Source organism: Zea mays, chromosome 9, assembly GCF_902167145.1.
Source record: "Zea mays cultivar B73 chromosome 9, Zm-B73-REFERENCE-NAM-5.0, whole genome shotgun sequence".
Lineage (NCBI taxonomy): Eukaryota > Viridiplantae > Streptophyta > Magnoliopsida > Poales > Poaceae > Zea > Zea mays.
Genome location: NC_050104.1, coordinates 56,531,399 through 56,544,767, shown reverse-complemented (window position 1 = coordinate 56,544,767; position 13,369 = coordinate 56,531,399). Strand labels below are relative to the sequence as shown.

At 48.7% G+C, this 13,369-nt stretch overlaps 1 protein-coding gene across 3 annotated transcripts; it reads left to right on the top strand.

The window, feature by feature from the left end:
- Positions 1 to 7,338: 7,338 nt before the first annotated feature.
- LOC103638405 (golgin candidate 2) lies at positions 7,339 to 9,588 on the top strand. Of its 3 annotated transcripts, XM_035962543.1 has the most exons (7): positions 7,339 to 7,591; positions 7,696 to 7,774; positions 8,266 to 8,369; positions 8,446 to 8,505; positions 8,980 to 9,037; positions 9,252 to 9,307; positions 9,457 to 9,588. In XM_035962543.1, the coding sequence occupies exons 3-7, from the start codon at positions 8,280 to 8,282 to the stop codon at positions 9,571 to 9,573; spliced, it is 381 nt and encodes a 126-aa protein (XP_035818436.1). In that variant the 5' UTR covers positions 7,339 to 7,591; positions 7,696 to 7,774; positions 8,266 to 8,279; the 3' UTR covers positions 9,574 to 9,588. The 3 variants fall into 3 exon arrangements, with proteins under 3 accessions (XP_035818436.1, XP_008659555.3, XP_008659556.3); XM_008661333.3 differs by lacking the exons at positions 7,339 to 7,591; positions 7,696 to 7,774 and having other exon boundaries at positions 8,245 to 8,369; XM_008661334.3 differs by lacking the exons at positions 7,339 to 7,591; positions 7,696 to 7,774 and having other exon boundaries at positions 8,245 to 8,369; positions 9,461 to 9,579.
- The last annotated feature ends 3,781 nt before the right edge of the window (positions 9,589 to 13,369 follow it).

The window sequence follows — 13,369 nt, the reverse complement described above, 5'->3', positions numbered from 1 at the left end:
AATGCTTAAACAATTCCTGCATTACCTTCCTTGAACTTGATTACCTTCCTTGAAACCCTGTTTTACAAAAAGGTTTTTCTATGCTTAGTATTGCTTTAGAAAAACAAAAGGATTTGTTTTACAAAAGATGTTTGGCAAAGTGGGAGGGTTGTTTTCGAAAATAAAATTTGATGGTGGATCCATCATGGCCATGATGGGTTCAACATCGGAAAAGATGTACCTCTGCCAGGTACCAAGATTTGGGTTTAAATGATTAAGCTGAGACCGGGCGGGTGACTTGCACGAGAAGAGAGTCTCGGTGTAGTGTCTCCGTCTGAGTCGATTAAGGACCGTCTCGATGTAGGCTTGATGACCGAGGACCCTTTAACAGGTCACATGCCTCGTCATGGGTAAGCCTTGCCTCGGGCAGACTAAGGCCAGAATAAGATAACACGAAATAGGCGTGGAGCGGTGGCGAGAGTAGCGTGTACCCTCTGTGGCAAGAGGCTGGACGGTGGTGTACCTGTGCTCTCGGTTTGCGTGAACCTGATCTGGTCTTAAGAACCCCGGTGGCGGGTTGACATATGCAAGGGTTAAGTGCTACATATGTCGTGTGATTGGAGATCCTCAGCTGAGTATAATCGATTTGGATCGCCGTACCTTCGTGGTTATGAAGACTTGGTCACTGACTTACACGTAGAAATCCACTAAAGATGATGGTTTTGTTAAGAAATTGGCTAGTGCCGGACAAGTGATTGAACTAGGGTAGAAAGAACTCTAGTTGCAGGTAATCTTACTCAACTTGACAAATAAAACTGGATTTTTAAGGATCCACTTTAGTAAGCATTTTTGCAAAACAGAGTCTTTGATTATTGAAAAGCCTTACCTTGACACCCTTAAGCCAGCATACCCTTGAGAGTCTTTTCTTTAGTCGGGTAAGACTTGCTGAGTAATTCCATACTCAGGGTTTATCCCTCCGTTGTTTTTAGGTGAGGAAGCTACAAATTTTTGTTGCTTTTGCTCCAAGGTGGTTCCCAAGGAAGAAAAACAAGAGTGAAGCCGCGGGAGGACTTGGTCCTCCATTAGGACTTTTGTTTAAAACTATCGGGAGGAGATTTTACCTCCCTTGGTATGTGTAATAATACTACTCAGCACTCGTTTTATAGCTCTGGTCTGTAATAAGTAACTTGATCTTACTTTCTAAATAAATGTAAAGTTTATGTAATCGCTTCCGCATTCCTATATCTCCGATGTGCTGTAATGTCTGCAAGACGGGTGAAACGTTCCTGGAAAGGTGAGAAAAGAAGATACCGAACTTGTCAAGTAATTTAGGAACATCTACAGGGTTGTCTGATGTCTGTTGGACAAGGACAACTGTAGGTGGGCCTAATTACTTGGGAGGTTCCGTCACACAGACGATTTGACTGCTGCTTCCGTTCGCTTGCTGCCGCCATTACTGCCGGCCCACTTTTGGCCATATCGACCATGGCGCCTCCTCCTGCGGCTGACTGACCCGTGACCGATGTGCTCGGTTGGCACTGTTGGGCCATGCGTAGGGTTGCCTCGAGTCGCGGCACCGGTTCCGTAGTCGAGAAGGCGCGGCATTGGCGCAAGTGGCGGTGCAGTTTTTCGCACGTAGTAACCGATGCGCTGGTTTCATGATGTGTGGGCCTGGGCCTCCATGCTGGATGCGTCGAAGTCGAAGGGGCGCGTCTCCGTGGTGCGGTTGCACGCCACCTTCATGGCGGTCTGTCCTTTCAACCGTTGGTTTCGGCGAGGGTGGAGGAGTGCTTGTAACCGCGGGGCGGTTACACGCTCCGCGCGCGGCGGTTTGGCTTCTTCTGTTCTGGGCCAGCTTGCATGACGTGTGGGACCCAGCCCCCGTGTCGTAGGGGGAGGACCCTGGAGCACTTTGGTGAAGACTTAGTCCGTGACGCCTGAGGACGTGAGTGGGGAGAGCCGCCTTTAAAAAGGGATCGACCCCCCGAGTGGTAGCCATGTCTTCGCACTCCCCTCATGCATCGCATCCCTCCACCTTCCGAGCCCCCGGATGGGGTGCGCCCGTGTTGCTTTTGTCTTGCTGCTATTGGAGGAGCGCAACCTTGCGGAGGTTGGCACCTTTCAGCCATCGCTTGGCTTCAAGGATTTTCATCAGGCTGCCCGGCTGCATTCCCTCACCGATGGTCACCCAGGATGGTGACCACCAGTTCGATGGTGGGAAGAAGCAAGTCGGGGCTGCGGCCTCTGCCCCGCCCTTAGCTTCAAGGATCTTCATCGTCCTTGCTGTGGCGGGGGGGGGGGGCGAGCTGAGCCAGGGTTCCACCTCCCGCATGGGCCGGCGGGCCACCTCCTCCTTCAGCATTTAGGGGAGAGGGCGCTCACCGGTCTGGCGGAGGGGGCGGACTGCTGCTGCCTCGCTAGGGTGCAGCATTCTGTCCTCTGTCCGGGCGACTATGGCCGGCCACACCGGAAGGTCTCACAACACGTCGTACGCCACGAGGGCGGTACTAGTGTTCTGAAACGGTCCCGTTCCCGTTCTTGCGGCGAGGACGTGAGTGAGGACCTGCCGGTGCGCTTTGGGGCGACCGGTGCTCGCTGGTGCGATGTTGGTGGGCAGGTGACTGCCGTCGTCGGTGCTGAGGTGGTGGCAGCCATAGAAGGTTTCTCTGCCGACGAGATCGTCGGCGCCACCTGCGGTCAGACCTCCGACTCTTTGGCCTTGGCGGCTTATCCTCGTCCCTCGAGTGGGGACGTTGGCGAGGGCCTTGTCGCAGCAACGTTTGCCCTGAGGCCGTCGCTGCAGCTTTCTTGCCGTCCGAGACGGAGGTCGTTGATGCTGCTGCAGTGGTCGGCGGCGAGCCACCCGGAGTTTGTCGTCCCATGGGCCCTCCGATGTGGAGGTTGTTCATACCCGCGGTAGTGGAACCGGAGTTCCGTTTGTAATGGCACCTTGAGTGCCGGTGTGTATTCATTGTGGCTGGCGAGGCCTGAACATCCGGGTATTTTAGTGTAATACCGGGTTTCTTCCTCATTTCGAGCACTAGGACTCGCCTGTCGGCTAGCTGAACCGCTTAACTGAGTGTGAGTTGCCCTGTGCGGAAGGTGACGAGTGAGGTATTCATATCCCGGAGGCGTCGGAGTCCCTCGGCTCGGTCGGCCTTGCCACGCAAGGCTTCTCTTGCTCAGTTAAAGAACCCTCGGCTTCTCTGTGATGAGCCGGAGCCGGAGACAGCGGTGTCAGCATGGACAGAGGCCGAGTCGGCTCGAGAAGAAGCTTCGTTGGCCCGGGAGCACGTGGCCTCCCTGGCCGAGGAGGTGCAGCAGCGGCAGCTGGAGCTTGGCTAGGTCGTCCGCTAGCGGGACCGACCCTGGAGTCGCGCTACCGAGGCCGTGAGCCGGGCTGATGTCCTCGAGGGACAGCTGGCTGAGGCTACGGAGCGGCCGGTCGAGGTGTCTGCCCGGGCCGAGACCCTTACGGAGACCTTGGCTATGATGGCCCGAGCTTGGTGCTGGCCTCCTCCTTTGAGGTGGAGATCCTTTCGCCCGCGTCACCGTCCGAGGCCGGGCCAGATTCCGCCGAAGGTGGAGACGACGCCGAGGGTGCTGCTGCTCCCTCTGTTGATGTATGAACCTGCAGGGAGAGTTTGTCTGTAGTGTGCGTATGTTTTTCGCGGCCGCCGAGGCCCAAACATATCATTGTCGTGTTGTAAAGCTGCGTTTCCTTTCCTCTTGTTTCGAGTATCAAGACTTGTTCGTCGGTAACAGAATCATTTATCCGAGCGAGAGTTACTTTTCACGGAAGGTGATGAGTGAGGTATCCGTATCCCGGAGGCGTAGGAGTCCCTCGGCTCGGTCGGCCTTGCCGCTTACGTGCGCTATTACTCGTTCTGCTATTGATATAGTCGGAAAGCACGAAAGTCGTTTTAGTAGAAAAATTTTCCGAGGAAAATTTTGACGCAGAGGGGGTCCCCCCTTCTAGCCCCCGAGGGAGGGTCGGGCTTTGCCGAGGCAAGGCTGACCCTTCCTTGACGGTTATACTTTATTTGTGTATGTATAGAAAATGAGGTATATGAGCGACTTGAAAACATCTTAAGGGTAAAAGCGACGTAGCTGTCGGATGTTCCAAGTGTTGTTGTAGACCTCGCCTTGATTGTTAGCCAGCTTGTATGTTCTGGGCTTCAAAATCTTGGCGATGATGAAGGGCCCCTCCCAGGGAGGAGTAAGCTTGTGGCGCCCTCGGGCGTCTTGCCACAGCCGAAGCACCAAGTCTCGGGGCCGAACCCCTCGGGCGTGGTAGCATCGCAGAGACTGCTGATATCGCGCCGAGTGTAGCAAGGCCACGTCCCGAGCTTCTTCCAGCTGGTCCAGCGAGTCTTCTCGGCTGGTCTGGTTGCTTTGGTCGTCGTACGCCTTTGTCCTCGGGGAACCGTATTCTAAGTCTGTGGGCAAGATAGCCTCGGCCCCATAGACTTCATCACCGCTTGCCGAACTTGTTGAGGTCATTGTAGATGCTCGGCTTAAGTCCCTGCAGAATCATGCCATTGGCACGCACTACAAGAAACTAATAAATGTTCGTGGGTTAATTTAAGAACGTGGGTACCGACGTTCTTAATTGAGTTAAGTTCATGGGTTTGTTGAAGAACGTGGGTACCCACGTTCTTAGTTTAAATTCGTGCGTACTAGCTAAAACCGTCGAACTTATCGTATTATGAACGTGGGTACCCACGTTTTTATATTAAGTTCGTGGGCCACGTGGACACCGTCGAACTTAACCCAAAAACCTAAATCCCCAGCCCGCCCATACGACTCTCTTCTTTCTCGCCCACTGCCGCACGCACTCCACCGCGCCGCCGCCAGCCACCGCGCTCGCTAATTCCATTCCATGTGGCTTCATCCGCACCGGCGCTCACGAAACCAAACCAGCAAAGCTCGGCACGTGATCCTCCGTGGCGTGCGCGCGCGCCACATCCCCGCGCCCTCTTGTCTTGTCTCCCACAACGGGTGTTGCCAAGGTCCAAGTCCAAGGCCGTCAGGACTTTGACGACGGGCAGGTCAGCCGGTCTCCTCCCATGGGTAAGCACTAAGCAGGCTATTGCTGGCTTTCAGTTCAGGCAGGCCACTGTTAGGTCCGAACCAAACACCGCAGCCGCATTGTGGCTCTCAGTGAGTCTTGCTCGCCCGAGAAGCTAGAACACGAGAAGTGACCGTGGAATTTCTGGAGAAGCCGCCGCTGCGTTCAGCAGAGCGGAGCTACAGTACGCGTGTTATAGTCCTGCTATACTTGCACTAGCATTTTATTTTAGTAGTAGTTGACAGTCGTGATGCTCCAACCACCAGATTTTGACATGGCCTACCGTCAACACAACTATGTTCAATTATCCGAGGGATGGAAAAATTCGGCTACGGTTTCCTCTAGGAAAGGTCGCAGAGCACCAGCGGGCACCTTCGCAGGCAGTCCGCAGACGATGCGGTGGTCACTAGTCTGTCCGTCCGGTCAGGCGGAAGCGGTGGCGCCTCCACTAATCATTTGGTTTGCCTGGCTTTTGCATTCTTCGCGGTTGTTGTACTGTGCAAAAAATACCATGCTGCTGAAATATGCATGATTTTTTCAAATACAATTTCACCTCCATTTACGGACTTCAGTAGTGATCAAAGCACGACACATTGTATCTCATGCTGCTAAGTTTTGAGATGACCATACATGTCTCTTATGATTGTGCAGGAATTAGAGAAATCGAAGCCTGTCATACTAACTGGTGACCTTAATTGTGCGCATCAGGAGATTGATATACATGACCCTGCTGTGAGTAACCATCTATTTGAATTTCTTTATGCTGTATCGTAATTTTTTAGTCTCTCACTTAATTGTATCCTTATTTGGCGGTTTGTTTTATGCTACAAACACCTTGATCCCAGTAATAGAGTAGAATGACAGAAGTTTAGCCGTGGTTTTGGACCCATGTTAGATCTGAGATTTCTGATCCAGTTTTATTAGAAAGCTTGAAGAGTGGAGAAAATTGTTGCCCAAAGTTGCAAGAAACCGATAAACCTTACATTGCATTGTCATGGTGTCGTTCTTTTAGCAACCTGTACTCCTTGTTGCTCATATCTATATGTATATGTCGGTGCCCTCCATCAGATTGGAATATGTGATAAACATTACCGGTTTTGCTTTAGCTACTTCACCTATCTTTTCTACATGGTCTTTAACCCATTTTTAATACCTGTTTTCCAGGGAAATCGTAGAAGTGCAGGCTTCACAAACGAGGAAAGAGAATCATTTGGGACCAATTTTTTGTCCAAAGGGTTTGTGCTGGCAGGTGCTCTAAATGCTCATAATAAACTAGAAAAAGAACATGATGGCTGCCGAAGTTTGCGTGGGCAATCAGGGGTTTCCTTCTCTCGAGTCCTAGCAGAAGTGTTGAAGAATTGATTGAGTATTCAGCACGGTGGAATTTTCAGATTTGCAGAACTTCGAAGTGAAATACTGACTGAAGTGCCTGAAAATACAAGGTTCTGTTTTCTCCACACAATTTTGATTCGTCCATCTGTACTCTTTTATTCTTAGAAAATAAGTTATTACATGAGTCAGATAGAAACTTCCTTTTTCATGGGAATTTTTCTTGGTGCACGGACAAAACTGCTGCTAGCACTAGCACTGCTGCTTTGCACTCTGAGATTGTCGATTTTATCAAGCCAGCTTTGGGGAAGCTTGAAGGTGAATATGTGACCAATGACCTTTATGACCTCAATGCTTGTATTTAGTACGTGACGAATTTGTGATTGCAACTGGAGTCATTGCTTGCTGCTATTTTTCTTTGGTTGTCACCAGAGCAGAGACCCAGTTTGGTGCATATACATTAGCTGAATATTGGCACTGTAACACTGTCACTTATTGGAGGATTATTTTTCGACGATGTTTGCAATGGATGCAAGAATCTTGCCCGTCATTTCATTTCATCATTTGTTCTTAGTTCTTACCATTGGAGAAACATAAATCCATATATAGTGCCATAACTACTATGTAATTGACAAAAAAATTTCTTTCATCTGACACACACACCACATAAGATGACAGTTGTGGCTATTCCTAGATGTACAGTAAATTGCAGCACATATGTCCTTTTCTCAAGAGGTCATTGCTATATTTTAACACATTGGTTTTTGTGGCGTAGGATAAAATCATTGTTGGTTCAACATCATGAATGACACTTGGCATCGTTTGTTCTAAGTTTCATGTTGTGCATTGTGTTTAAGGTCCCATATCATGCCGCAAGCAGTGTAATATTAAGCATGTTGGTCACACCTTGTGTAAGTAATTCTTGTTAATGACGCTCTTAGTCTTTTATTTTTCTTGTCCATTGAGACATGTGAACAGATCTTTTTTCTATTGGCTATTCTTCAACAGATAAGAAGCATCATATCAAAGAAACTGGGGCCTTTTGAGCAGGTAAAAAACATGGATGAATCACAAGCAACTTCCTAATATATATGAATGCAAATGAAGTTTTGCATTATTTAACTTTTAATCAAGGGAATGGTCCAAGGGTGCATCACTGGAATAAGCTCGAGACCACAAGTGTCATATATCCTCTAATCTTTACTCTCTCAGGTATATGCATGCTTGGCATTGTCTTAATTTATTTAGCACTTCTAAACTAAGAATATGTTAAGCTCTTCGTATTTTGTTTTCTATCCTAATTTGTCTCCATTCAGCTTCATAGTATGGTGTCTATCAGAAGCTACGCCTTTCTACTTAAAAGGTTTCAGCCATGGCTGTGCTGAATTTGCAACGGTAGGTTCCAGTTGAATACGTTCATTGCTACAATGAAGCCGTTTTGTTGTTTGATATCAACTTCTTGTAGCTGCTAGCATTCACAACGAGCATAATTATGAGGCCAACTGAAGTGCAGCCAGATAGGAAATAGATGAGCTATTGACCTCTATGTCAAATGAAGTAGTATCATATAATTTCCTTGCTGGGCCACATTATCAGTTGATCAACACTTCACAGCGGCTAGCGGGTAGTATTTTAGTAATAATTTTAGTAATCCGCTCAGAATCTGCCCAATCTCAGAATATGCCCATATTCTGTACTGCATTTGAGCTCAAAATCCCGCACATATTTCATTGGTTATGGAACTGTAAGTTCATCTGAAGTACTTATAAGGCAGATTCAAGTATTCATTTGCAAAACCATTTCTACACACAAGTATCCTGGTGAGATGGTTTCTAGAAAGTAGTGATTCCTTATCAGCTTCTTGTTCAACATGTTTCAAGCTTCAGAGTTGCAGACTAGTATGATTGAAACATTGGAAGCAGTGGAGATAGAGAAACAGAAACATCACAGCACTAGAATGGAAGCCCTTGCACGTTTGGCTAGACTTGAGGTATATGCCTGTCTACAAACGACCCCTACCCAATCTTCACAGGTCTTAGCAATGCTCTTAAAGAGGGTTTTCACAGGTTACAAACGGTGAGCTTGCAAAGTCACTTGCCAGGGAACAATGGAATCTGGAAGTTCAAGTATGTTTTCTCTCCCCCCATCGTATATTATGTTTTTGGGCTTAAGATAAGAAGCAATGGATAATCTACAGACTGCCCTGCTCTGAGTCGACAGCAGATGTAGAGGCAAACTATAGATGTGACTATGCATAGATAGTTGAAAGCATGGGTTTTTATTCTTCCCTTCAAGTTTAGAGAATGCTGACATTTTCAAGAGCCTACACCTTAACATGTGGTCCACAATGCTATGACTAGACAAAATTGATACATTCTGGCAATGGAATAATGGGTTAGTCTAGAGTGACCTTGCACTGCAGTTCTGTGCACAAATGTAATTAACTATTTTTTGTTGCTTTCGTATTGCTGGAGTCCGATATTTTACCATAACAACTGCTAGCTATGCGTTGAATGTGATTCATAATCCATAGGTGTTTCACAAATTATACAATGCTCTATTGTTAAACTGAAAACTGTTTATTCTTGATATTTGAATAGGTAGATCAAGTGGCGCAGCTTCGAGAGGAAGTTGAATTGAAGAAACTTGCTCAAGATAGTAAGTTGACCATGACCTTCTTTTGGGGGCTCTCTGGCTTAGAGTTTACTGTGTTTTTAAGCACTTTTAGTTCGTTCTTAGGCCAACGCTATATTATGCTGACTTATTTTGTTTTCTTCTTGAACCTATTTAAGTATGACATGCCATTCTTTTTGGTTTCGACTAATAGCACTTTTTTTTGGTATGTGACCTTTGTTACCATTCCATGAACAAGAATACAGAAGAAAGCTAACAAAGATACAAAAGACAAGTGCCCCTCCGGTTGATGAAGTAAGCAATCAACTTACATTTGCCAGTGGCTTTTCATTCCACTCAACTGATATAATATTTAATTGAGCCTTTTTTAGTAGAACTATTGACTCCTCGAAAACATGTCTCTTTACCTTATCTATTTGTAATATGTGTTAACTTTTGTCTAGATAGAATCTTTGAGAAGGTTCAAGCTGGAGGAAGAAATTATTGATGCAGAATACACTCTGACATGTGACAGAATTGTGAGCTTGAAGGACAAGGTAGGTTTTCCCGTGTATGACTGACCTCATGTATTGATTAATTCTTATTTACAAATGGTAGTATTGATTCAGGATTTTTTTATAACTATAAGCTCAATTGGATATTATTAGTCTGCCTTATTGATCTCCCATATATCATAGTGTCTTGGTCATTGTACTGTGGTATAACATTAAAGTGAGGCTAGTGCTGGCTACAATTTATATATCGACCAATGCAAGAATGAATATATATAGGTTGTAGATGATCTTTTTGGTTCAGCTGTTCTTGCACGCATAATTAATATCTTTGTGTACTTGTGATTTAATGCCAGTTGTATATTTATGAGAATTTTGGTTTATTTTGTAGGATTCCGGCTCTCATCAAGTGACTCCTCCCCCTCACGATAACTTTGCGGACAAATGTCTCAATTCTAGTGGTGGAGCTACGAACAACAATCCGATGTCCTGATCGAGAGCGATGGAGCTAATGTTTGAACTTGTGTATTTGAACTTGTGAACTACAAATGTGAACTATGGATGTGAACTTATGTGAATTTGTGAACTTATGTATTTGGACTTAATTATGTGACTTTGTGAACTTATGTATTTGAACTTGTGTGAATTTGTGATATGAACATATATCCACGTGTTTGAAATCTGTATTGTATGTGATATTCTGTGTTACATGTGATATTATGTGTGTCTAATTTTTCATTTATGTATTTTTTTATTTTTTTCTGGAAAGAGTTAAGAACGTGGGTACCCACGTTCTTAAGGTTAAGAACGTGGGTACCGTCGAACTTAATGGGCAGCCATTGCCGACCCACGCAGGACCCATAAGTTCGACGGCCACGTGGCCCCGTCGAACTTAAATGTAAGAACGTGGGTGCCGTCGAACTTATGGGAAAAAATTCGACGGCCCCCGTCGAACTTAAAAACCCACGTTCTTAACCTTAAGTTCGACGGTACCCACGTTCTTAATGTTAAGTTCGACGGTACCCACGTTCTTAACCTTAAGAACGTGGGGACCGTCGAACTTACTTCTTTAAGTTCGTCCAAAAATCGCCGTCGGCTATATTCGTCGGTAAACCCACGTTCTTATGGTAAGTTCGACGGCCTATTACATTAAGTTCGACGGTTTTTCACCCACGTTCTTTAACCAGTTTCTTGTAGTGACGCTCCACCTGCCCATTTGTCATGGGGTGAGCCACGGTGGCCCAGTCCACCCGGATGTGGTGGTCCTCGCAGAAGTCCAGGAACTTTCTGCCAGTGAACTGGGTGCCATTGTCGGTGATGATGGAGTTTGGGACCCCAAAGCGATGGATGATGTTGGTGAAGAACGCCACCGCCTGCTCGGACCCGATGCTGGTTAGAGGTCGGACCTCGATCCACTTGGAGAATTTTGTCGATGACGACCAGCAGGTGCGAGAACCCCCGGGTGCCTTCTGCAAGGGACCGACGAGGTCCAGAGCCCACACAGCAAACGACCAAGTGATGGGTATTGTCTGCAGGGCCTGAGCGGGTAGGTGCGTCTGTCTCGCGTAGAATTGACACCCCTGGCAGGAGCATACAATCATAGTGGCGTCGGCCACCGCGGTGGGCCAGTAGAAGCCTTGTCGGAAGGCGTTCCCAACGAGGGCTCGAGGTGCTACGTGGTGACCGCAAGCCCCCGAGTGTATCTCTTGCAATAGCTCCTGCCCTTCGGCATGGATATGCATCGTTGGAGAATGCCCGAGGGGCTGCGGTGGTAGAGCTCCTTTTCATCGCCCAGTAAGATGAACGACTTGGCGCGCCGCGCTAGTCGCCGAGCTTCGGCTTTGTCGAGGGGGAGCTCTCCTCGGTGGAGATATTGCAGGTATGGGGTCTGCCAGTTTCGATTAGGCGTGACCCCATTCCGCTCTCCCTCGACACGCAGTGCCTCACCCTCGGCGGCCGAGGGTGCCTCAGGCTGGGCTGAGGCCTCCTCAGGCTGGGGCGTGTCGTCGGTCTTGAAGGAGGGTTGATGTATGTCTCTGGAGAAGACATCCGGGGGAACCGTTGTCCGTCCCGAGGTTATCTTAGCCAGCTCATCCACGGTCTCGTTGTACCGTCGGGCGACGTGGTTGAGCTCGAGTCCGTAGAACTTGTCTTCCAGGCGCCGAACCTCGTCGCAGTAGGCCTCCATCTTCCGGTCGCGGCAGTGGGAGTTCTTCATGACTTGGTCGATGACGAGCTGAGAGTCGCCACGAGCGTCGAGGCGCCAAACCCCTAGCTCGATGGCGATGTGCAACCCGTTAACCAGAGCCTCGTACTCGGCCACGTTGTTTGACGCCGGGAAATGGAGGCGCAGCACGTAGCGAAGGTGCTTCCCAAGGGGCAAGATGAAGAGCAGGCCTGCACCTGCTCCTGTTTTCATCAGCGACCCATCGAAGTACATGGTCCAGAGTTCCGGTTGGATCGGAGCTATTGGTAGCTGGGTGTCGACCCATTCAGCCACGAAGTCTGCCAAGACTTGGGACTTGATGGCCTTTCGAGGAGCGAACGAGATTGTCTCGCCCATGATCTCCACCGCCCATTTTGCTATTCTACCCGAGGCCTCTCGGCACTGGATGATCTCCCCCAGGGGGAAGGATGACACCACAGTCACAGGATGAGACTCGAAGTAGTGTCGCAACTTTCACCGCATCAGAATTACTGCGTACAGTAGCTTCTGAATTTGCGGGTAGCGGATCTTGGTCTCAGATAGCACTTCGCTGATGAAGTAGACCGGCCTCTGGACAAGCAGTGCATGCCCTTCTTCTCGTCTCTCGACTACGATCGCGGTGCTGACCACCTGAGTGGTTGCAGCTACGTAGATCAAGAGGGCTTCTCCTGCAGTGGGGGGCACCAAGATGGGCGCACTCGTAAAGAGTGCCTTTAAGTTTTCGAGGACTTCCTCGGCCTCGGGGGTCCAAGAGAAGCGCTCGGTCTTCCTTAAGAGGCGATACAAGGTTAGGCCTCTTTCGCCGAGGTGCGAGATGAAGCGACTCAGAGCCGCAAGGCATCCCATGACCCTTTGTACTCCTTTCAAGTCTTTGATAGGCCCCATGTTGGTGATGGCTGCGATTTTCTCCGGGTTGACCTCGATGCCCCGCTCGGAGACGATGAACCCCAGGAGCATGCCTCGGGGGACTCCGAAGACACACTTCTCAGGGTTGAGTTTCACGCCCTTCGCCCTCAGACACTTGAATGTCGTTTCAAGGTCAGAGAGGAGGTCGGAGGCTTTTCTCGTCTTGACTACGATGTCATCGACGTGAGCCTCGACCGTTCGGCCGATGTGCTCTCCGAACACGTGGTTCATGCACCTTTGGTATGTCGCGCCTGCATTCCTCAAACCAAATGGCATAGTAGTATAGCAGTACATGCCAAAAGGTGTGATGAAAGAAGTCGCGAGCTGGTCGGACTCTTTCATCTTGATTTGGTGATACCCTGAGTAGGCGTCGAGGAATGACAGGGTTTCGCACCCAGCAGTGGAATCCACGATTTGATCGATGTGAGGCAGAGGGTAGGGAACCTTCGGACATGCTTTGTTTAGACCAGTGTAGTCTACACACATCCTCCACTTCCCACCTTTATTTTTCACAAGCACAGGGTTGGCTAACCATTCGGGATGGAATACCTCTTTGATGAACCCCGCAGCCATCAGCTTGTGGATCTCCTCGCCTATGGCTCTGCGCTTTTCTTCGTCGAAACGGCGCAGAGGCTGCTTCACAGGTCGGGCTCCAGCTCGGATATCCAGCGAGTGCTCGGCGACATCCCTCGGTATGCCAGGCATGTCCGAGGGACTCCACGCAAAAACATGGGCATTCGCGCGGAGAAAGTC